This window comes from the organism of the source record quoted next (genome assembly GCF_019968985.1).
Source record: "MAG: Porospora cf. gigantea B chromosome Unknown PgB_NODE_487_length_16797_cov_132.482, whole genome shotgun sequence".
Classification (NCBI taxonomy): domain Eukaryota; phylum Apicomplexa; class Conoidasida; order Eugregarinorida; family Porosporidae; genus Porospora; species Porospora cf. gigantea B.
Genome location: NW_027179052.1, coordinates 1 through 16,797, shown reverse-complemented (window position 1 = coordinate 16,797; position 16,797 = coordinate 1). Strand labels below are relative to the sequence as shown.

General features: G+C 54.5%; 13 protein-coding genes across 17 annotated transcripts; 6 read left to right on the top strand and 7 right to left on the bottom strand.

Moving 5' to 3' along the window:
• Positions 1 to 219: 219 nt before the first annotated feature.
• KVP17_000576 (uncharacterized protein) lies at positions 220 to 958 on the bottom strand (the record flags this gene model as incomplete). Of its 2 annotated transcripts, none has more annotated exons than XM_068515213.1 (2): positions 220 to 428; positions 457 to 958. In XM_068515213.1, the coding sequence occupies 2 exons, from the start codon at positions 956 to 958 to the stop codon at positions 220 to 222; spliced, it is 711 nt and encodes a 236-aa protein (XP_068373762.1).
• Positions 959 to 2,122: 1,164 nt separating this feature from the next.
• KVP17_000571 (uncharacterized protein) lies at positions 2,123 to 3,064 on the bottom strand (the record flags this gene model as incomplete). Its single annotated transcript, XM_068515207.1, has 1 exon — positions 2,123 to 3,064. The coding sequence occupies one exon, from the start codon at positions 3,062 to 3,064 to the stop codon at positions 2,123 to 2,125; it is 942 nt and encodes a 313-aa protein (XP_068373756.1).
• A 65-nt stretch (positions 3,065 to 3,129) lies between these two features.
• Positions 3,130 to 5,058, bottom strand: KVP17_000582 (uncharacterized protein; the record flags this gene model as incomplete). The annotated part of the gene is made up of 1 exon (XM_068515222.1): positions 3,130 to 5,058. One exon carries the CDS (start codon positions 5,056 to 5,058, stop codon positions 3,130 to 3,132), a length of 1,929 nt encoding a protein of 642 aa, XP_068373771.1.
• Positions 5,059 to 5,212: 154 nt separating this feature from the next.
• On the top strand, positions 5,213 to 5,707 carry KVP17_000574 (uncharacterized protein; the record flags this gene model as incomplete). Its single annotated transcript, XM_068515211.1, has 1 exon — positions 5,213 to 5,707. One exon carries the CDS (start codon positions 5,213 to 5,215, stop codon positions 5,705 to 5,707), a length of 495 nt encoding a protein of 164 aa, XP_068373760.1.
• Positions 5,708 to 5,756: 49 nt separating this feature from the next.
• KVP17_005183 (uncharacterized protein) lies at positions 5,757 to 6,488 on the top strand (the record flags this gene model as incomplete). The annotated part of the gene is made up of 3 exons (XM_068514989.1): positions 5,757 to 5,777; positions 5,806 to 5,927; positions 5,954 to 6,488. 3 exons carry the CDS (start codon positions 5,757 to 5,759, stop codon positions 6,486 to 6,488), a joined length of 678 nt encoding a protein of 225 aa, XP_068373772.1.
• A 991-nt stretch (positions 6,489 to 7,479) lies between these two features.
• Positions 7,480 to 8,574, bottom strand: KVP17_000573 (uncharacterized protein; the record flags this gene model as incomplete). Of its 2 annotated transcripts, none has more annotated exons than XM_068515209.1 (1): positions 7,480 to 8,574. In XM_068515209.1, the coding sequence occupies one exon, from the start codon at positions 8,572 to 8,574 to the stop codon at positions 7,480 to 7,482; it is 1,095 nt and encodes a 364-aa protein (XP_068373758.1). The 2 variants fall into 2 exon arrangements, with proteins under 2 accessions (XP_068373758.1, XP_068373759.1); XM_068515210.1 differs by having other exon boundaries at positions 7,480 to 8,541.
• A 720-nt stretch (positions 8,575 to 9,294) lies between these two features.
• KVP17_000575 (uncharacterized protein) lies at positions 9,295 to 10,560 on the bottom strand (the record flags this gene model as incomplete). Its single annotated transcript, XM_068515212.1, has 1 exon — positions 9,295 to 10,560. One exon carries the CDS (start codon positions 10,558 to 10,560, stop codon positions 9,295 to 9,297), a length of 1,266 nt encoding a protein of 421 aa, XP_068373761.1.
• Positions 10,561 to 10,686: 126 nt separating this feature from the next.
• Positions 10,687 to 11,091, top strand: KVP17_000580 (uncharacterized protein; the record flags this gene model as incomplete). The annotated part of the gene is made up of 1 exon (XM_068515219.1): positions 10,687 to 11,091. The coding sequence occupies one exon, from the start codon at positions 10,687 to 10,689 to the stop codon at positions 11,089 to 11,091; it is 405 nt and encodes a 134-aa protein (XP_068373768.1).
• Positions 11,092 to 12,201: 1,110 nt separating this feature from the next.
• Positions 12,202 to 13,602, bottom strand: KVP17_000579 (uncharacterized protein; the record flags this gene model as incomplete). The annotated part of the gene is made up of 1 exon (XM_068515218.1): positions 12,202 to 13,602. The coding sequence occupies one exon, from the start codon at positions 13,600 to 13,602 to the stop codon at positions 12,202 to 12,204; it is 1,401 nt and encodes a 466-aa protein (XP_068373767.1).
• Positions 13,603 to 13,716: 114 nt separating this feature from the next.
• On the top strand, positions 13,717 to 14,490 carry KVP17_000578 (uncharacterized protein; the record flags this gene model as incomplete). The annotated part of the gene is made up of 1 exon (XM_068515217.1): positions 13,717 to 14,490. One exon carries the CDS (start codon positions 13,717 to 13,719, stop codon positions 14,488 to 14,490), a length of 774 nt encoding a protein of 257 aa, XP_068373766.1.
• Positions 14,491 to 14,558: 68 nt separating this feature from the next.
• Positions 14,559 to 15,230, top strand: KVP17_000572 (uncharacterized protein; the record flags this gene model as incomplete). The annotated part of the gene is made up of 1 exon (XM_068515208.1): positions 14,559 to 15,230. One exon carries the CDS (start codon positions 14,559 to 14,561, stop codon positions 15,228 to 15,230), a length of 672 nt encoding a protein of 223 aa, XP_068373757.1.
• A 51-nt stretch (positions 15,231 to 15,281) lies between these two features.
• KVP17_000577 (uncharacterized protein) lies at positions 15,282 to 15,884 on the top strand (the record flags this gene model as incomplete). Of its 2 annotated transcripts, none has more annotated exons than XM_068515215.1 (1): positions 15,282 to 15,884. In XM_068515215.1, one exon carries the CDS (start codon positions 15,282 to 15,284, stop codon positions 15,882 to 15,884), a length of 603 nt encoding a protein of 200 aa, XP_068373764.1. The 2 variants fall into 2 exon arrangements, with proteins under 2 accessions (XP_068373764.1, XP_068373765.1); XM_068515216.1 differs by having other exon boundaries at positions 15,462 to 15,884.
• Positions 15,885 to 16,455: 571 nt separating this feature from the next.
• KVP17_000581 (uncharacterized protein) lies at positions 16,456 to 16,797 on the bottom strand (the record flags this gene model as incomplete). 2 transcript variants are annotated; one of them, XM_068515221.1, is made up of 1 exon in its annotated part: positions 16,456 to 16,797. In XM_068515221.1, a coding segment is annotated over one exon (342 nt), but the record flags the coding sequence as incomplete, so codon positions are not given. The 2 variants fall into 2 exon arrangements, with proteins under 2 accessions (XP_068373770.1, XP_068373769.1); XM_068515220.1 differs by having other exon boundaries at positions 16,456 to 16,644.

The following is a 16,797-nucleotide window of genomic DNA, read 5'->3' as shown; positions in this document are numbered from 1 at the left end:
AACTCAGTGGCGTATCAGAGCTCTAAGATTACTCACGTCCGAAGCAACTCATTCTAGCTGACACAGCACGCTTGTAGTGCCGGTGGCCGCTAGACGAACACATCAACCCTTCGCTCTTCGCTAAGAAGGTGCAACTTGGCAACGCAATATCTGAATCTTTCTGCTTATGGTGACTCTCTGAATCTTTCGAAAGTACATCAAGCACGCGCCACAGACCAGTTAATAATACTCATCCTCAACCTCTTCCTCCATGGCAAATTCGCCAAGATCCATTGCTTCTTCTTCGTCGACCTCGTACATGCCCTCGACGTCGATGGTGTCGACTGTCATCATTCGGCGGTACACTAACACTCCTCCCCCAACGATTACGCCTGCGAAGGCCGAGGACACACCAGCAGCAGCAGCGAGACCGGCCGCCCCGGCAGCAGCTGTGGTGGCCCCAGCGGTGGTCGTAACCCCAGTGGACGTCGTCGTCTTGGGATGCTTCCCACCGGTCGTGGTTCTGACAGCAGGGGAACCGGTGAACCTGGAATGCTCTTTCGTGCTCGCTGGCGTGGTGGTGGGCGCTGCAGTGGGTTTCCAATGAGTTGAGGGACCTGTCCAAGGTGCAGTAGAGCTCGCTGGGTGAGTTGGTCGAGTCGGAGGACCAGTCCAAATCGTAGAGCTTCCTGGGACTGTAGGCGGGGTCGGAGGACCAGTCCAAGTCGTAGAACTTCCTGGGACTGTAGGCGGGGTCGGAGGACCAGTCCAAGTCGTAGAGCTTGCTGTAACAGTTGGTGGGGTTGGAGGACCAGTCCAAGTCGTAGGGACAGTTGGTGGGGTTGGGGGACCAGTCCAAGTCGTAGAGCTTGCTGGGACTGTAGGCGGGGTCGGAAGTGTGGGCGCAGTCGGCCATAGCGTCGAGGAACTGCTCAGTGGTGTGGTTGGCACCGGCAGCGTAGGGGCCGTAGACGGCCATTCTGCGGTCGTCGTTTCTATTGGCACCGTGGTTTGTCCTATGGTGGTGGTTGGAGTTACCGTCGACACCACAGGGGTTGTGGTCGGAGTTACCGTCGACACCACAGGAGGAGCTTGGCCAGGAATCAGCTTCCAGGGTAGAATTCGCATGTCACAGCCCAGCGCGTGGTCTAATTTAACAACGTCAGGGGCACCCACATAAACTAACAGTCTCACACCCTCCCATTGAGAAGCGGTCGATCATGTCGACGAGTGTACGGTCCACATCACCAATCTCTGCTCTATCAAGCACAGTCACGTTGGTCGAGTGAACGGCGGCTGCGGCGATAAACGCTGGGTGTGGCAAGTCAGGCCTGCCTCACCAACAATGCGCATGATTAGTAAGCCGATTTGACAGATTTAATGGTATGTTGGCCATCTGCGAATCTTTTTTAGCAAGTCAGCTATGTGCGAAGCCATGTGGATATCACTGTGCCATATGTCTAGCCCCAATCCCGCTGATGACCCTCTGGGATAATCATACTCGGCTGATGCCCCTTCCAAGATTTCACCAGACCACAATGGGCTGACAAGTGGATGATCTACCGCACAAAGGGGATTGATTGAACAAGGTATGGTAGCCAAAATCCAGCATCTTTCCCGACCATTCTGGTGGGGCATGGTAGCAGTGCGTGTACTGACTATAAAGTGCGAATTTAGCGTAGGATGGTGGTCGCGCCTCCTGATATGCCCAAGAACGACCTTGCCGATCTCGATGCGAAGAGCACCACCGGATCCGAGGCTGAGGACGCCGAGTCCGAAGACACGCTTGATTTCGATTGCCTTTGCTCGTTGCGGTCCGACGGAGGCGTTACTGAGTGCTGGTATTGCGGCGGCGACGTTCCCTGCACAGGTAAGCGCAAAGTTTTTGTTGATCTTAATTCTTGTTTTTTTTTGAATCCAAGAATTTATTTACTATTATTACATTAATTCTTGGCATTAATATGTGACAGAGTGCTGCCTGACCTGTGGCAACTTTTTGTTCGTTGAACCAGACCACCGCGTTCCTACGACTTGCTCTTGTGTCGTGTTCTTCGACGCTCCTCCGGTTCCTGGCACTATACGTCTCCTCCCTCATCTGGCGGACGAGTTCGATCTCCCTCGAGTGTTCGGTTCAGACGCCATTTTACTGAGGGCCAGCGCCGGAGGGCAGTCCTAGCATTCTGCCCAGCTTGCACGCCTCCTGATGAAAGCGCCGCTGTTGACTCAAGACGCCTCGGAAGGGTTGTCGCAAACTAAGCTCAAAAACTGTATGTTCCTCAGGTTTTAGGAACTTTTGCCGATACAAAACTAGAGACGTGGCCCATTGAAACACGAGATTTGTCATGGTGTCTGTGGGAAGAGGCGCTCGTGTTCGAAGTATCTCTCGCAGCACTGCCGGCTCGAGCCCTGCGACGGAAGCCGCAATTTCAGAGCGGCTCCATGTCTGGTTAAGCCGGCTCCCTCGGAAGCCCGACAGACTGGCCAGTCTCGCGTGATGGCGAGCGAGCCGCGAAAGGCAGGTACGAGTTCTGAACTCCGCGTTGTTCGAAATGAGGAGATTCGCGACTCGCCTGATCGCTGGGTCGGCGAATGCCCAGTTGTAGTTCAGTAAACCCCGTGCCAGCATCTCGCAGTAGAATGCACGGATTTGCGATTCCAACGCGGCTCGGCTAAGTGTGGAGTCTCCGATGTCGACTAAGGGAGGTCTATTATCGTTCGGCTGCCGGTGCACGAAACCAAAGCCCTCCCTCTGAGCGATTCCCAGGGCAACCAGTCGCTTCAGCACTTCTACACGTTTGTACTCCTCGGCAGGAGGCTCGTCTGAGACGGAGGCCTTGACGAGCTCCACAAATTTATGTGGGTCGAAGGGAGGTGAAAGCTTTGGCTGGCGTCCCGATTTGACCTGGTTTGCCGTCAGCCTCAACATGTCGCTCATGTACCGTCGACACACCTTCTGCAGAGCTGGCGCGGCCCGGCTAACTCGATACACAACATCAAACGGGGACAGGAACGTTAGAATGTGGTAGACCACTGGTCCCTTGGTCAAAACACGGTGCGATGCCTTCCTTGGATCCGATTGTCGCATGCTGTGTGCAGTGTGTGCGGTGAGGTTGTATAGTCGCGAATTCTCGTCATTGAAGATACTAAAAATTATACGGCCTGACTCATGGTCTTAATCTCGCTCCAGAAGGCCTTTTTTGCTTCAGTCCTCCTCAGCTTGCTCGTCGGGGTCAACAGACCGTTATCGACGCTGAAGAGCTCATCAGAGAAGTGAAACTGCTTCACTCGCTCAAATCCGTGCAATCGCCCGTCAGCAGCCTGATTCATTTCCTGGGTAACCAATTCACGCAACTCTGCGTTGGAGTTCAACGACTTCCCATACTTCTGCAGAAGTTGCTCACTCGGAACGATGATGGCCACGAGACTACTCGCCAGACTGTCACCGTAGACGAATATCTGCCCAACACTGGGTGCATTGCAGTACACGCTCTCGATTTTCTCCGGCGCGACATACTCTCCTTGAGACAACTTAAACATGTTCTTCCTTCGGTCCACAATGCTGAGCGCCCCTGTGGACTTGTCCAAGGCACCTATGTCGCCAGTGTGGAACCAGCCGTCAGCGTCGAGCACCTTCGCCGTCTCCGCTGGGTTGCCGAAGTATCCGCTAAAGATGGTGGCGCCACGCATAAGCACCTCGCCTTTGGGACGTTTCTTAGTCGCGTCATAGTTCATATCTGGTACACTCTCTAGACAGGCCTCGATCGATGGCATGGGACCTCCGACGCTGCATCCGCGGTCCTTCGCATCCTGGACGTATGACACCCCGCAGGTCTCTGTCAAGCCATAGCCCTGCAGCACTGGGACGCCAAACATGGCCTGCATCTTCGCGTGCAGGGACGCGTCGATAGGGGCACCTCCACAGACGATCACTCGAACCTCGCCACCGAGAATAGCACGAATCTTTTTCAACAGCAGAGCGTCATAGAGCAGGTGCGATTTCTCACCGGTAGCTCCAATTCTCTCAATCTTCGACCGCACCGCGTGGGTGACGAGTTTCTGAACCAGACTGCTCTTCTCGGATAGCGCGGCGTCTATCTTCTCCGCGATGCGGCTAAGAACGCGTGGAACAGCTGCGAAAATGTTGGGCTTCGTGACCTCCAAATCCGCCAAAAGCAATGTGGGGTCGCCAGAACTGCACACGAGACGGGCACCGATGGCCCAAATCACACCTGATATCATCCGTTCCAAGATGTGTGGCAGAGGGAGATAGCTGTAGTGGCACATGGTGTGGTCCACACTCAGCCCGTCGAGACGCTGCTCGATAAAGTGCTTCATGTCAGCCATACAGTGGAGCAAGTTCCCGTGAGTAAGCTTCACCCCCTTTGGCGTGCCAGTGGTGCCGCTCGTGTAACATATAGTGGAGAGCGTGGACCACGAATTGGTTGGGAGGGGCACTGCAGCTTGCGAAAACATTTCGTCGAGGGGAATCAACTTAATGTTGTGGGCTGTGGCCAGTTCAAGTTCTTCTGGTGAAACACCGTCAAACATTATGAGGGTCGTGGTCCATTCCGATTTCGAGGCGGCTTTGATCGCATTAGGGAAGCACTGCCTCGACACCGCAATGGTCTGGATACGGGTGTAGCGTAGAATGTAAACCAGAGAATCGTCGCCGAGAGTGTCATACATTGGTACAAGGCACACGCCATACATATTGGCGGCCTGTTCAATTAGAAACCACTCCGGTCTATTCTTCGCGTAGACAGCCAGACAGGGGACAGGCTGTTCCGCCCCGTACTCCTGCTCCGGGAATGTATGCAGTGGGCAAAGGTTACGATCTATGAGCTGAGAGCCCACATTCCTAGCCTGTTTGTACAAGTCGCAGTAGGTTATCCATTGGATCGCATCTCCTACGCGTTTCCCCAGAAACGGCAGGTCGCCATACCTCTCAACAGTGGATCGGAAAGCAGTCGCAAGGCACTTCATAGGTGCCATTCGCTCACCGAGACCACTTCGCATTGGTTTGCTGCTGTTGGGCCGCACCGGGCTGTCGGAGACGTCGAAGTACCACATAGTGGACATTATAATCTATTGGTGGTTTTATGACTGCACACAAATACTTCAGATGATGAGACATGTAGCTGCACAGTGAGTTCGCCGCAATAAGCACAAGTCGCTTAATGTGCTGTCCCAGCATTTGGGACCGGCAGTCGTTTTTGGCTATTTTTAGGCTTAGATGTGGGCTGAGCATACAAGACACTGGAGTACCCGCTCTGCAGATCAGGAATGGGATCTAAAAAAATTGGAGCCTCGAGAGACCTGCCTTCTCTGCGAAGAGCCGCTGCGACTCCTAGCCGTATACCAGTGCGATCACTGCTCCGTCTGCGGCAGTTGTGCCCTGAAGTTGCGGGGTCTCCAACACGACCTTCAGTGCTGTCAGTGCAAAGCTTTCTCAGTTTTTGTCATTGTAGTCCGACATGAGCTGGCTTATCAACACAAGGTGCTGATGTCACCCCAGGGCCGGGCCAGCGCGTGCATTCCGGCGACGCTGCACGCGCTCCAGCGTGCGGGGCTGCTCTTTGTAGACTCCCAAGAGGCTTCCAAAGCCTTGAACCGGCTACTTATCCGATGTCAGTTGTGCAAATCCAAACTGGAGGGCTCTATTCATTATACCACAATCGAGGAGCTTCAAGAACACCTTGTAAACAGACGTGGGAAGTTGGATGTTTGAGCATCCAGACGGTCGAAGCCTCTGCTACCTCTGCGTGGAAAACATTCCGATGTTCCCTGCTCAAAGAAAGGTGAGAGCCAGTGGCAGCGTCAACTCAGACATACAACGCTGTGCAGCTTCACAAGCACGAGCGGTTCGACGATCCTGCTAGCAACCACTTCGCCCATCCTGCATGTGCGTTGTGTGAACGACGCTTTTTCGATAGAGCAACGTACTACAGGTGAGGCACTCAACCCTCGTCACCAGCCATTGCAAGCGGGAGCATGTATGTTGCACTCTGTGCCCGGAACCGTCAGAATTCAACAAGGAGATTTTTTACAAGGACCTCCTCGCCCTGCAGCGTCACTGCCTGCTTTCTCACCACGTCTGCACCTTCTGCCCTATTGGTGCATCCGCCTTTGCCACGGCAAAGGAGCTGTCCAGTCACTGCCGGTCTAAGCATGGACGCGACCCGCCTGCATTGACCTATCCCAACGAGAACATCACCGAGAAGTATTTGGTAGTTGATGCTACGGCTCGAGAGGACCCCACCGTCGGTTACTGCAGAGACCTACCCAGGGCGGAGCGGGCTGCGACTTTGCCGCCACCGATAGTCAAAGCCAAGGCGAAGAAGAAGATTGTAGGCCAAGATGACTACGACTCCCCACTTTTCAAGCAGGTGAGGTCTTCGCAAAGATCTACAGGCAAACCACTCAAAACCCCAAACTTCGTTAAAAGGAAATCTAAACCGAATCCAAAGAATCGTTTTCATGTTTTGCAATCAGAAAGTGACTCTAATTAGGATTATTTATTGTGGTTATGCCGCTTACTGACCAGGAAAACGCAGGGTTGGGCACTTTAAAGGACTATCTCGAAGAAGCTAGGGTCAAAGGGTGGATCCACCGTTCGTGGATGAAAGCTCTCAGTGGCATGTTCGATGAGCAGTGAGAGAAGCAGCCGCAGCAGACGCAGGTGGTTCCAAACGCTCTGGTGCCATCTTGACTGCGACTACCGTAGTGGAGTCGTGTTCCCTCCAAGAAGTAGAATATTTCGAGCGCTGGAGACGCCGTGAGGGTCTGGTGACCGGTGAACGCAGCTTCAGTGGCATTCGTGTGGTAATTCTAGGCCAGGATCCCTACCACGGCGACGGCCAAGCGGATGGTCTCGCCTTTTCAGTGCCTGCAGGCGTCCGCCTGCCGCCGTCGTTGAAGAACATATACAAGGAGCTTGGCATTCCAAGCGACGAGCTGCGAAACTACCATGGTGACTTGTCAGGTTGGCAGCGGCAGGGAGTGATGCTCTTAAACACCAGCCTCAGTGTCTTACGGAAGCAGGCGGCCTCCCACAGCAAGATCGGGTGGGATCGGGTCACGGACCGAGTGCTTCGTGCTCTCAGTCGGCAAGAAGGCTTGGTCTTCATGTTGTGGGGCAAACACGCAGAGAAGAGGGGGGTGAGTGTGCCTCGAGAGGACAGGTTGGTGCTGGTTGCAGGACACCCGTCACCTTTATCTGTTCGGTATTTCTCTGGGTGTCGGCATTTTGATAAATGCAACGAGTATCTGAAAGAAAGAGGCCAGGAGGCTGTCGCCTGGCGCGATTCGCTTATCCTTAAAGAGGAGCCTCCAGCACCATAACAAGACGGTTTGACATTAATCGCGTGTACATCGATGTAGATGATTCTCGACTCCTGAAGTTAAGTAAGCCTCGCGGTTAATATTAAAGTTGACAGATCTTTAATAGCAGAACGCGAGAAGTCGCGCTTCAAAAAAAGCTAATCACAACATACTCATGTCTTAGGGCTCCAACCCGCTCATAGTGCGAGCCACTGCTTTACCAATATCGGATATAGTGATGATTCCTCGAAGCTCCGTTCGCCCTGATTTCAACTCGGTCAACGCTACTCTGTGGATCTGACAGGCCATCATTTTCGACAGGGCACTTGCGATGGTGGCGTCAGTGTGCTCATCAATCATAGGGACGCGCGCTTGCAAGTCTCTCTGCCGCACTGCAGATATAAATCGAATGGTAGAGTTCTGCAGAACACTCGGAAGTCCGGATTCCGATCCTGTGGAGTTGCGACGCTCACTGGTCATACTGGAGTCTGACACCCGCTCGTCCGCATTCTGCAGGTACTCGTAGGCCTCTCGAAGATAGAACATGAAATCCCGGAGGGAGACGACAGATACTGGAACTCCGTTGGATACCACAGGGACACCAGAGACGCCTTTTTCAACCATCAGCGTCAGCGTGTCGATAAGTGGCGATTCGTCTTGTACAGTCACTACCTCCTCGTTTCCGAGGAAGACTGAACATTTGATACCGAGCAAGTCATCGTGGCCTTCGACTTTCTGCGATGGAAGTATAGGGAAGTCGTGTTTGAAGTCAGGGTGATACCGCAGCAGCATCATGAAATCACTGATGCTGAACACCCCGACGGCGACGCCTTGTTTCGTTAGAACGACCCTTGAGTGCCGCTCAAATGTCTTACATACGTCCATGAGAGGTGTGTCGTATGGTACGCAATGCGCCTCGTGGTGAGCTCCCAACGCCTCAACGGAGGTTTCGAGGAAGGCCTCGACTATCCCAGATTCCGCCTCCGAAGTCACAGTAGCGTGCATCTCGACGAATTTGGTTGCGATATCCCTCACTTCTACGACGTGCCCATGCAACCCATCATCCAGGAGCACGGATCCTACCTTATCCCGCAGCATCAGAGATATGACGTGGTGCACTGGAGCCTTCGCACTAGCGGAGATCAACGGCTGTCGGCGGATCACGCCTTTATGTACCAGTACTTTCCAACTTAGCTTGATTAGTTCCTCGAAATGGATCACTCTATTGTAGCTTCCGTTCATCAACGCAAAATAAGCCAATAGCCTGTCATGCATGAATCTTGAGGGGTTACCAACGGATCAGCCACTCGTTTCCACGCACGCTCAGCACCTCGTTACCTTGAGGAACGCGCGCGCAAGAGTCTGAAGTACTTCAACAGCGGGTGCGGAGAATGATGCTGATATGTTGGCTACCTTTGCTAAACCCACTGACAACTTCACCATCAATTCCAAGCGCTTCAAGGATCTCGACTTCTATCTCCACAACATACGACACATAGAGTATGAGCGATGAGGAATACGCTCGCGCTTGCTGTGCAGCTCGTAATGAGGGTTGCGAGGCCTTCACGCTCAACAAAAGCACTCAATGTTTGCCTTCTGACGAATGATACCGAAGGAGTTAGACATACACGAAGAGTGACCTGCATTATCCATTGTATGTCACTCCCCACGTACAATAAGATCTGCCGAGGGTTGCCATTCTGCCGGACACAGCACGCTTGTATTGCGCGGGCAGCAGGGCCAGGAAAAACCAGTGTTGTCTTAGTATGAGTTTCGACAGGTGGCCACCAACGTTGTCTTCGTCAGTATGAGTTTTGACAGGTGGCACCAACGTTGTCTTCGTCAGTATGAGTTTTGACAGGATACATTCGTGGTTTTGCTAGGGCTCGATCTGAGCCGTGCACTCCTGACATCATCACAATGATCGAGGATGCTAGGAGACATCTTCATGAAGTGAAAGACACAGTCAAGGACAATTGTTCCCTTGCTCATTCATCAGCACGGATCGGCGTCGTCAAGCGTGGAAGACCAAGATGCACGCAAATCGGAATAGAAACCGTTTCGGAGAGGGTCCATGTCCGCTAGAGTGTCAAGAAACTGCAGGTCGACATGCATGAGCAGCCCAAGAGCTGCTCGTATTCGGAGCCAGACCAGCCTGGCGGCCTCGCACTCCTCCTCCTCGAGAAAGCACTCCAACTCGCTGAGCATCGCTTCTACCGTATGGACGACGTTCGCGTCCGGGATCGGAACCAGGAGGGAACCTGTGGGGCGCATGACGTAATGCGTCGTAGCCGGCGCGTGCACAGTCAGAGTGGTAACCTTGGCGGGTAAAGCAACGCACCAAGTGCTTCGGTACCTGTTCCCAGCATCCGCAACTGTAACTGGAATACCGTCCACTTCCACAGCCAGTAACTGCACCGGTTCCGAGAATTCGATGGTCGAGTCGTTGACATCCGCGCGCAGTATTCTTCTGGGGCCAAGGACTTTTGTCAACGACCAATTGAGGAAGGTCCATAGGCTTTGGTCGTTGCCATCCGTCCACAGAGCCCGCCAAAGCAAGTCGAGGTCTTCATTTTCGTGAGCAAGCAGGTGCCACGCGCTGAAGTTGCTGAAATTCCTCGAAATGAGATGCTCAGCCAAGGACCTGTTCTCCTCACGGTCCGCAGGCAGTCTGCACGCAGAAAACACGGAAACTTCAGCGTTGCGAGATCGTAAAATCAGCTGGTAATAATTCCAACAGTGGAAGTTCCGTCCATCGACCTCCAACAGCTGCCGGATAAGAGCCAACTCGGCGGTCAGGGCCGCCAGCCATATCGTGCGCACAGCCTCCATGTCTGCGGCGGAGTACGTAGCCGTGACGTCACTGCGTTCCACTCTGAAGGTCGTCGCGGGCTTGGGCCGTAAGAGATCCAACAACCACAGTCGATGGTGCCACACGCTATACGACTTCGGGTGCTTTCTCAAGATTTGCGCGTTGAAATCCATCTCCTGGTCCACAAGCGGCGCCCGCTGCTGAGTGGGGAGGCAACTCAGAGGCAGCACCGTCAGGCGCCGCCTGATGGCCCACAGGGTAGGGACTTCCGCAAAGGCCTGTAAGCGATTTATCGTCGCCAACGCCACGCCTACATCTTCAGCGGGACAATGAGACCCATATCGATATAAGAAGTCATGCAGTGCGCCTGACGCCTTAGTGACCTTCGACTTTATTATGGACCGTTCCTCAGGCGATACTACCGAGTGCTTCTTCTCTCGGCCGTGCATGAGCCTTTTTGCTCAATTTGTCACGCCAAGAGTGCTTCTGGACCAAGTGTCAACCATTGGAACGACGCAGCAGGCGTGCTCGATGTCGATAGACTGACCTACATAAACCAAATCACAGGATTTGTCATGCACGACTTCGGTGATAAAGCGTTTCTGGACGCACGTCACCCCGTGTCGACAAGTTGGACTTCCACCTCTGCCGCTTCGCGCGTCCTGGTGGCGCTGGAGCAGGCTAAACAAACCGATGAGGCTACATACGCCTACGTTGACCAGATGATAATCTGCGTGAAGCCACGGCGACCGGCAGACCTGAGAAAGAGCGCTGAGGTATCGACTGAAAACCATTTTACGGCCAGCAGCCTCTCGGGAGGCAAGTCCTCCAAGCATTACTCTGCGGCCAGTGGATCGTCCTTGGCGTGTCCAGTCTGCGAGATTGTATGCAAGAACCAGATGAAACTGCGTAACCACATCATGAACTCGCACCCCCAGCCAGGGCATACTGGCTCATTCGAGTGCCCACATTGCCTGTGAGGACAGGCACGGATGAGGATGCAGCGTCGTGTGTAGGAACTCGGAGAGATTGACGAACCACGTAAGATGTGCACATCCGAGTGCCCGCCCTCCCGCTCGGGCTGGCAGGCGCGCAGCTTCCCACGACATGCCAAGCTGCGCGCCTGCCACTACCGAGGGGACCCTGGCTTGGGGCGTGGAGATGTCGGCCTGCCCGGCGCCCTCGAGTCCCAATAGCTGCAAACTGTGCGGAATAACGTGCAAAAGCCAGACAAAGCTTGACAACCATTTGAAGAATTCACACGATGGTCAAACGACAACGTCACAGATCCGCGTTTGGCGACCTCGAAGTCGGTGCACCAGCTGCAGCAGCCAAGATGGTGGTGATGCTGCCTCACACTGCTCCCGAGGTCTGGACGCCGAAAGTATGGATTCCCTCTTCTCACGAAACTTGCAAGCAGCAGTTGCAAGGCGAAGGCACAACTCGGGTTGTTCAGAGAGTCTCGGCTTACGGCCGGTAGATTCTGGAACTGCAGGATATCCATCAACGGCGTACTCCGAAGCAGCAGATCTACGAACGGCGGAGTCGTGGCAGCACGGCTACCCAGAGAGGCGCGGACTACGGTTAGACTCTAGAGCTGGCAATGAATCAACGGAGCACGACCTACGAACAGTGGAGTCGTTGCCGCGCGGCTGCCTTCGAACACTGGAGTCGTGGCGGCGCGGCTCCCCAGAGAGGCTCGGACTGCCGCCAGTGGACTCTGAAGCTGCAGGCTACGTATCAACAACGCACTCCGAAGCACCAGACCTACGAACACTGGAGTCGTGGCATACAGGGCACCTACGGCTGCTCACAATGGACTCTCAGCCTCCAACGTACCTGGCAACAGGAGAACCGCGCCCTGCTCACAGCGAGGATCAGCGAACCGTGGACCAGTCGCGACCCGCGACATTTGGGACCCACTACTCCCCGGCTAGCAGTCTACATGCCGACCTTAACGCCGACGTGCCCGAATTTGTGCCACGGACGGAGGAACCCTCGTCGTGGCACGTGCCGCTGCATCTGTTACCGCAACGCTCTGATCCAAGCTGAGCATCTGTCGTCAGCGATTGTTGGTGGCCAAAAACACCTCATGGGTTCATCTCACGGAAGTTGGGCTGGAAGATGTTGAACCCGGACGCCGCCGTGGAGCACAGACATGTCTCGATTTGGGGGTGCCACCGGATCTCGCTGACGTGACTCTGGCCCATGTGTGTAAAAAGAAGCTGGTCAGGCAGCGTGTCCGCTCCGATCTTCTTCAGTAGACCAGTCTCGTCCGGCTCAACCGACAGATCCCACACTGAGACTATATCGTCCAGAGCAGCGCATCCGAAGACGCTTTCATCTGAAGGGTGCCACTGTACGCTTGAAACGGGCTCCGAGTGCCACTGCAGAGACGCCAGCTTACGGTCGGTGCGGCGGATATCCCAGACGCGTAGTGCGCCGTCGTCACCTCCCGACAGGACCAGAAACCCCTGTACAGGGTTGCAGCTGATCACGTTCACGTCAGATGCGTGAGCGTCTGTGATCTGCGCTGCGGGTTGCTGGGGGTTTCGCAGGTCCCAGAGGCGGATGCTGCGATCCACACTGGCCGTGAGCATCACGAACTCCTGGCCGTCGCCGGTGCGCTTGAAGTCTATGTCCTCAACTGATGCGTCGTGGCACACACGGGAGGTATAGTCCTGCACCCAGCCGCCTTCAACAGGCTTCAGTAGGGCTACTCGTCCGTCACAGGAACCAGCAGCCAGCAGCCCCTGGACATGAGGGGACCAAGCGAGCCCGTAGCCTTCGTCTGAGAAGTCTGTTACACTGTGCAGTGTAGGCGTCTGCACTCTTTTTCCTCCTCTGGCCAGCGCGTCCACCGCCTCCTTACAGTCCAGTAAGTGGACGGCTGCCTCACTGGACCACGTAGCCACGACGCGAGGAAGCTGCGGACACACGCGGACTCGGTTCACTACGCCCGAATGCGGTGCCCTGGAGGCGGCCATTCGAGCTTCCTCCATGTCTGACTCGGACTCCGCGTCTGAGTCCACGCCGTCAGTCGTAGTACTAAGAAGGTTGCTCCACCGCATGAAATAGAGGCAGTTGTCGCCTTCGTTCTGGGAGCCGGCAACCACGTCTGCTGAGTGGGGAGGGTCCACACGTAAGGCGCCTAGTGAATCGGGGATCACGTCCAAGGACAAGCAGGGCAGCTCGCAGGTCAAGCGGTAAAACATTTTATAGGCTCTCGAGTCGTAGTCCAGTTCCCCTTCTGCACGATCTTTAGGATTCCAGAACTCTTTGGGAGCTTCGCCGTCGTCAGGCTGATCAGTCTCGGCGACTGGCGGTTCGACGACCGACTCACTATCGCTGATATCCTCTGTGGGACCAATAAACTCATTCTCAAGTCCTGTTTCCAGGGCCTGCAAAGCCTCTCTGCTCTTGTCTGCAGGGTCCCGGAGCTTGGCGCCAGGCTCCCCAGTTGAATGCTCGCGGGCTCGTTTCTCAGGCATGGTGGAATATCGCTATTATGTGCAAGCCCTCTCTGTCCATGTGCTCACTGATGTTGCCACCAGACATTGCCAGTGCCGACTCTGTGGTATGGGTGCTCATTTTTAGATCTTTAGATGAAGTGTGATCAGAAAGAAAAAAGGCCTGACACCGATCTAGCCCTGATAGCCTCTATAGCCTCTCCTACAGCCTACGGCCCTACTGAATTTGGGACTGGTCGGGAATCCCCAACGATCTACCGCAGTGTCTTACACTTTAACATCGAACCTCCCCCGCCGCCACCACCGGCGAACAGTGAGCTGCCATTGAATAGTTCGCTGCCACCGCCGCCTGACTTTGACGAGATGCCGCCGCCGCCTGACTTTGACGAGCTGCCGCCGCCGCCTGACTTTGACGAAATGCCACAGTATGTAGTGGTGAACCATCCGCCGCCGCATATCTCGGACAACGAGCTGCCGCCCCCCTCGATTGAGCAGGTTGAGGAGGTCCGCCACCAAATAATTGTGAGGCCTTCGAACCTGCCGCCCCCAGCTGAGCATGTTGAGGAGGTCCGCCAGCAGACAGCTGTGAGGCCTTCGAACCTGTTGCTAGCTGAGGAGGTCCGCCAGAAGATTACTGCTGTGAGGCCTTCGAACCTGTCTCTAGCTGACGTGATCAAGCAGCAGAGGACTACGCCTGAGCACCTGGGCACCGGTCTCTATGGCCTTAACAAAGTTGAAAATGTCGAGGAACCTGAGGGGCCGCCTGACGTTTCGACGCTGAGCTACGAAGAGGTGGAAGTCTTGGCCGGAGATCAAACTGATTTGACTCGTATGCTGGCAGCCAAGGCTGAGCGGCGACGACGGCAACATGAAAGACGGCAACAAGAAAGACAGAAAAATCAGCAATGACGTAGCAAATCCATGCTTAAATCAGTAATCAGTGACCAGTGTCAGCTCCTATTCATTAATTCTCACAAATGAGGTGTGAACTGCCAAAAGGAAACACCTCCACTCGAAATGTCATCCTTACCTTGACTGGCGCATGCACATCGGTGCCCCGAAGCATAAGGATTGCCGAAACTCAAACGGTCTTCGGACCGACTGTGAAGGCGCGTGGTCCGCTGCCTGTTCCACGCCTGCCAGCTGCGGCGTCGGAACTGACGCTGGCGTTCCAGCGCAGGTCCGCTCGTCAGAAAGCGCCCACGTCCTTCACTGATGTACCACCGTCCATGTTTGCCGAGACCCTACGTGCGAAGCCCCTATGCGATGTGCACGAGTCGGAATTATCGCCGCCTCCACTACCGAAGTCCGTACCTCCTCGGAGGGGCACCAAATTCGTAGATCGCAGCCGAACCTGCGTGCCTGGCGACACCGCTATCAAAATGCTATTTGGGGAGGCGAAGGTGATGAGCCGGCAGCCGTACCTAAGGAGGGTTCCCCACATCAAGGGACCGGACTCGTCCAGGTCTGGGGACGTTTCTGCCAATTCGGCCACCCTACGCCCGTTTTCACAGCTCTGTCCTTTGGCTCAGCGATTCCAACTACTGGACGATAAGGAGATCAAGTTGCTCTTGTCCCATAGTGAAGAGCTGGGGGAGAAAATCGTCACCGTGTTGAAGGCCCAGAAGGACTTGCGTTTAAGAAACTAGGCTGTATGAGTGTATAAAATGCATAAAATAAATTTTTGAATAAATGTGCACATGTTGCAACCCGTCAAAAAAACCTCGGACTCACCAGCGGCGCTTCTTTCTTCTCTAATTAGCGCCACCCACCAGCCGAGGGTTCTACACCCCGGAGACGCACAACTGGTCAGACTGTTCGGCCCCATGGTGCGTTGCAGCGCTCCACACCGATATGAAGACCAATGGACAAATGCCCGAATGCAGGCTTTTAGTAGGGACGCATCCGACACCAACGCCCTCTACGGCCGCACCTCCAATAGCACAGCGGCTCCAGATATTAGGTCTCCTCTTCACAATCTCCATCTCGAAGAGAGGTTTGTAAACGCGCAGACTCCACTGCGGCTGGCCGTAAGTGGAGGCGACCACCTTGACCACCGCAAGTCGAGTTTGACCGTCTTCCAGCCACCTGAGACAGATGAGGATGCCGACTACAAACGAGCACTTGAAGACGCCCTGGCTGCCCAGCCCCGACGTCGATCCGAGGTGGCGCGGCGCGCGACTACGCTGGACGACTGCGAAGTGCGACTGCTTATATCGATGGGACAGAATGTGGGCGAGCCTATGAACAGTATCATGCTGGACGAGTACCGTCGACGTGGCTACCTGTACAACCGTGAATAATTCCTGTGAATAATTCATGCTTCGTTGTTTAAACTTCGAAGCAGGCGAGGTGTCGGAAAAGTCACCACTAGGATAACTAGTACTTTACAAACGCATTCAAAAAAGATCTCGAATGGGAACTCAGCGTTTCATAGCGTCCGAGACGGAAGCACGTCCGAAACAAATCATTCCGGCTGGCACAGCACGCTGGCTGTACCGGAGGCCACCAGATGAGCTGTTAACAAACAGCATTCTTCAAAAAGCAAAAGCAAAGCAAACATGGGCGCTTTTGTTGAGCGTGAAGGCCTTACAACCCTCATCACGCGCTACATGGCAAGCGCGAGCGCATTCCTCCGCGCTCACGTCATACTCCATGTGTCGTATGTCGTGGAGATAGAAGATTGATGGTGAAGTTGTCTGCAGGTTCCGTATCCCGTCTGAGGCCGAAATTCACTTCGACAATGAAAGCATTCGCAGTGAAGAGGGCAAACGCACAAAAGGCAGACCGCATGGCAATGTCAATGTATCGAATCAAACTACCTTTCCCCACACCCATTGTAACGCCTTTTGTTATCAAAGACGACGTAACATCTTAATGCTCACACAGAGAGAATTCCCTCTCAAAGTACTCCTGGTTGTGCATGCCAACGAAAGTTGACCTCTCATCCATGAGCTCCTCCCTCAGACGCCGGGCTTCCTCCAGCGAGTAGGGGCAGTCGGTGAAGTCCAGGACGTTGGCCGTTACTAGAGAGGGTATGGATGTGTTTGCGTCGAGTTCCATTCGCCACCAGTCAACGTTTTGGGGCACAACGTTTTTCGAGGACAGAATGTGAATTGAGGGATCCACAAGGAAGAAAGCGATTATCTTCCGACGACCTAGCTTGGTGGGGTCGGCCAACCTAAACGGCTGGACCTGGTGCTGGCAGAAGTTAGG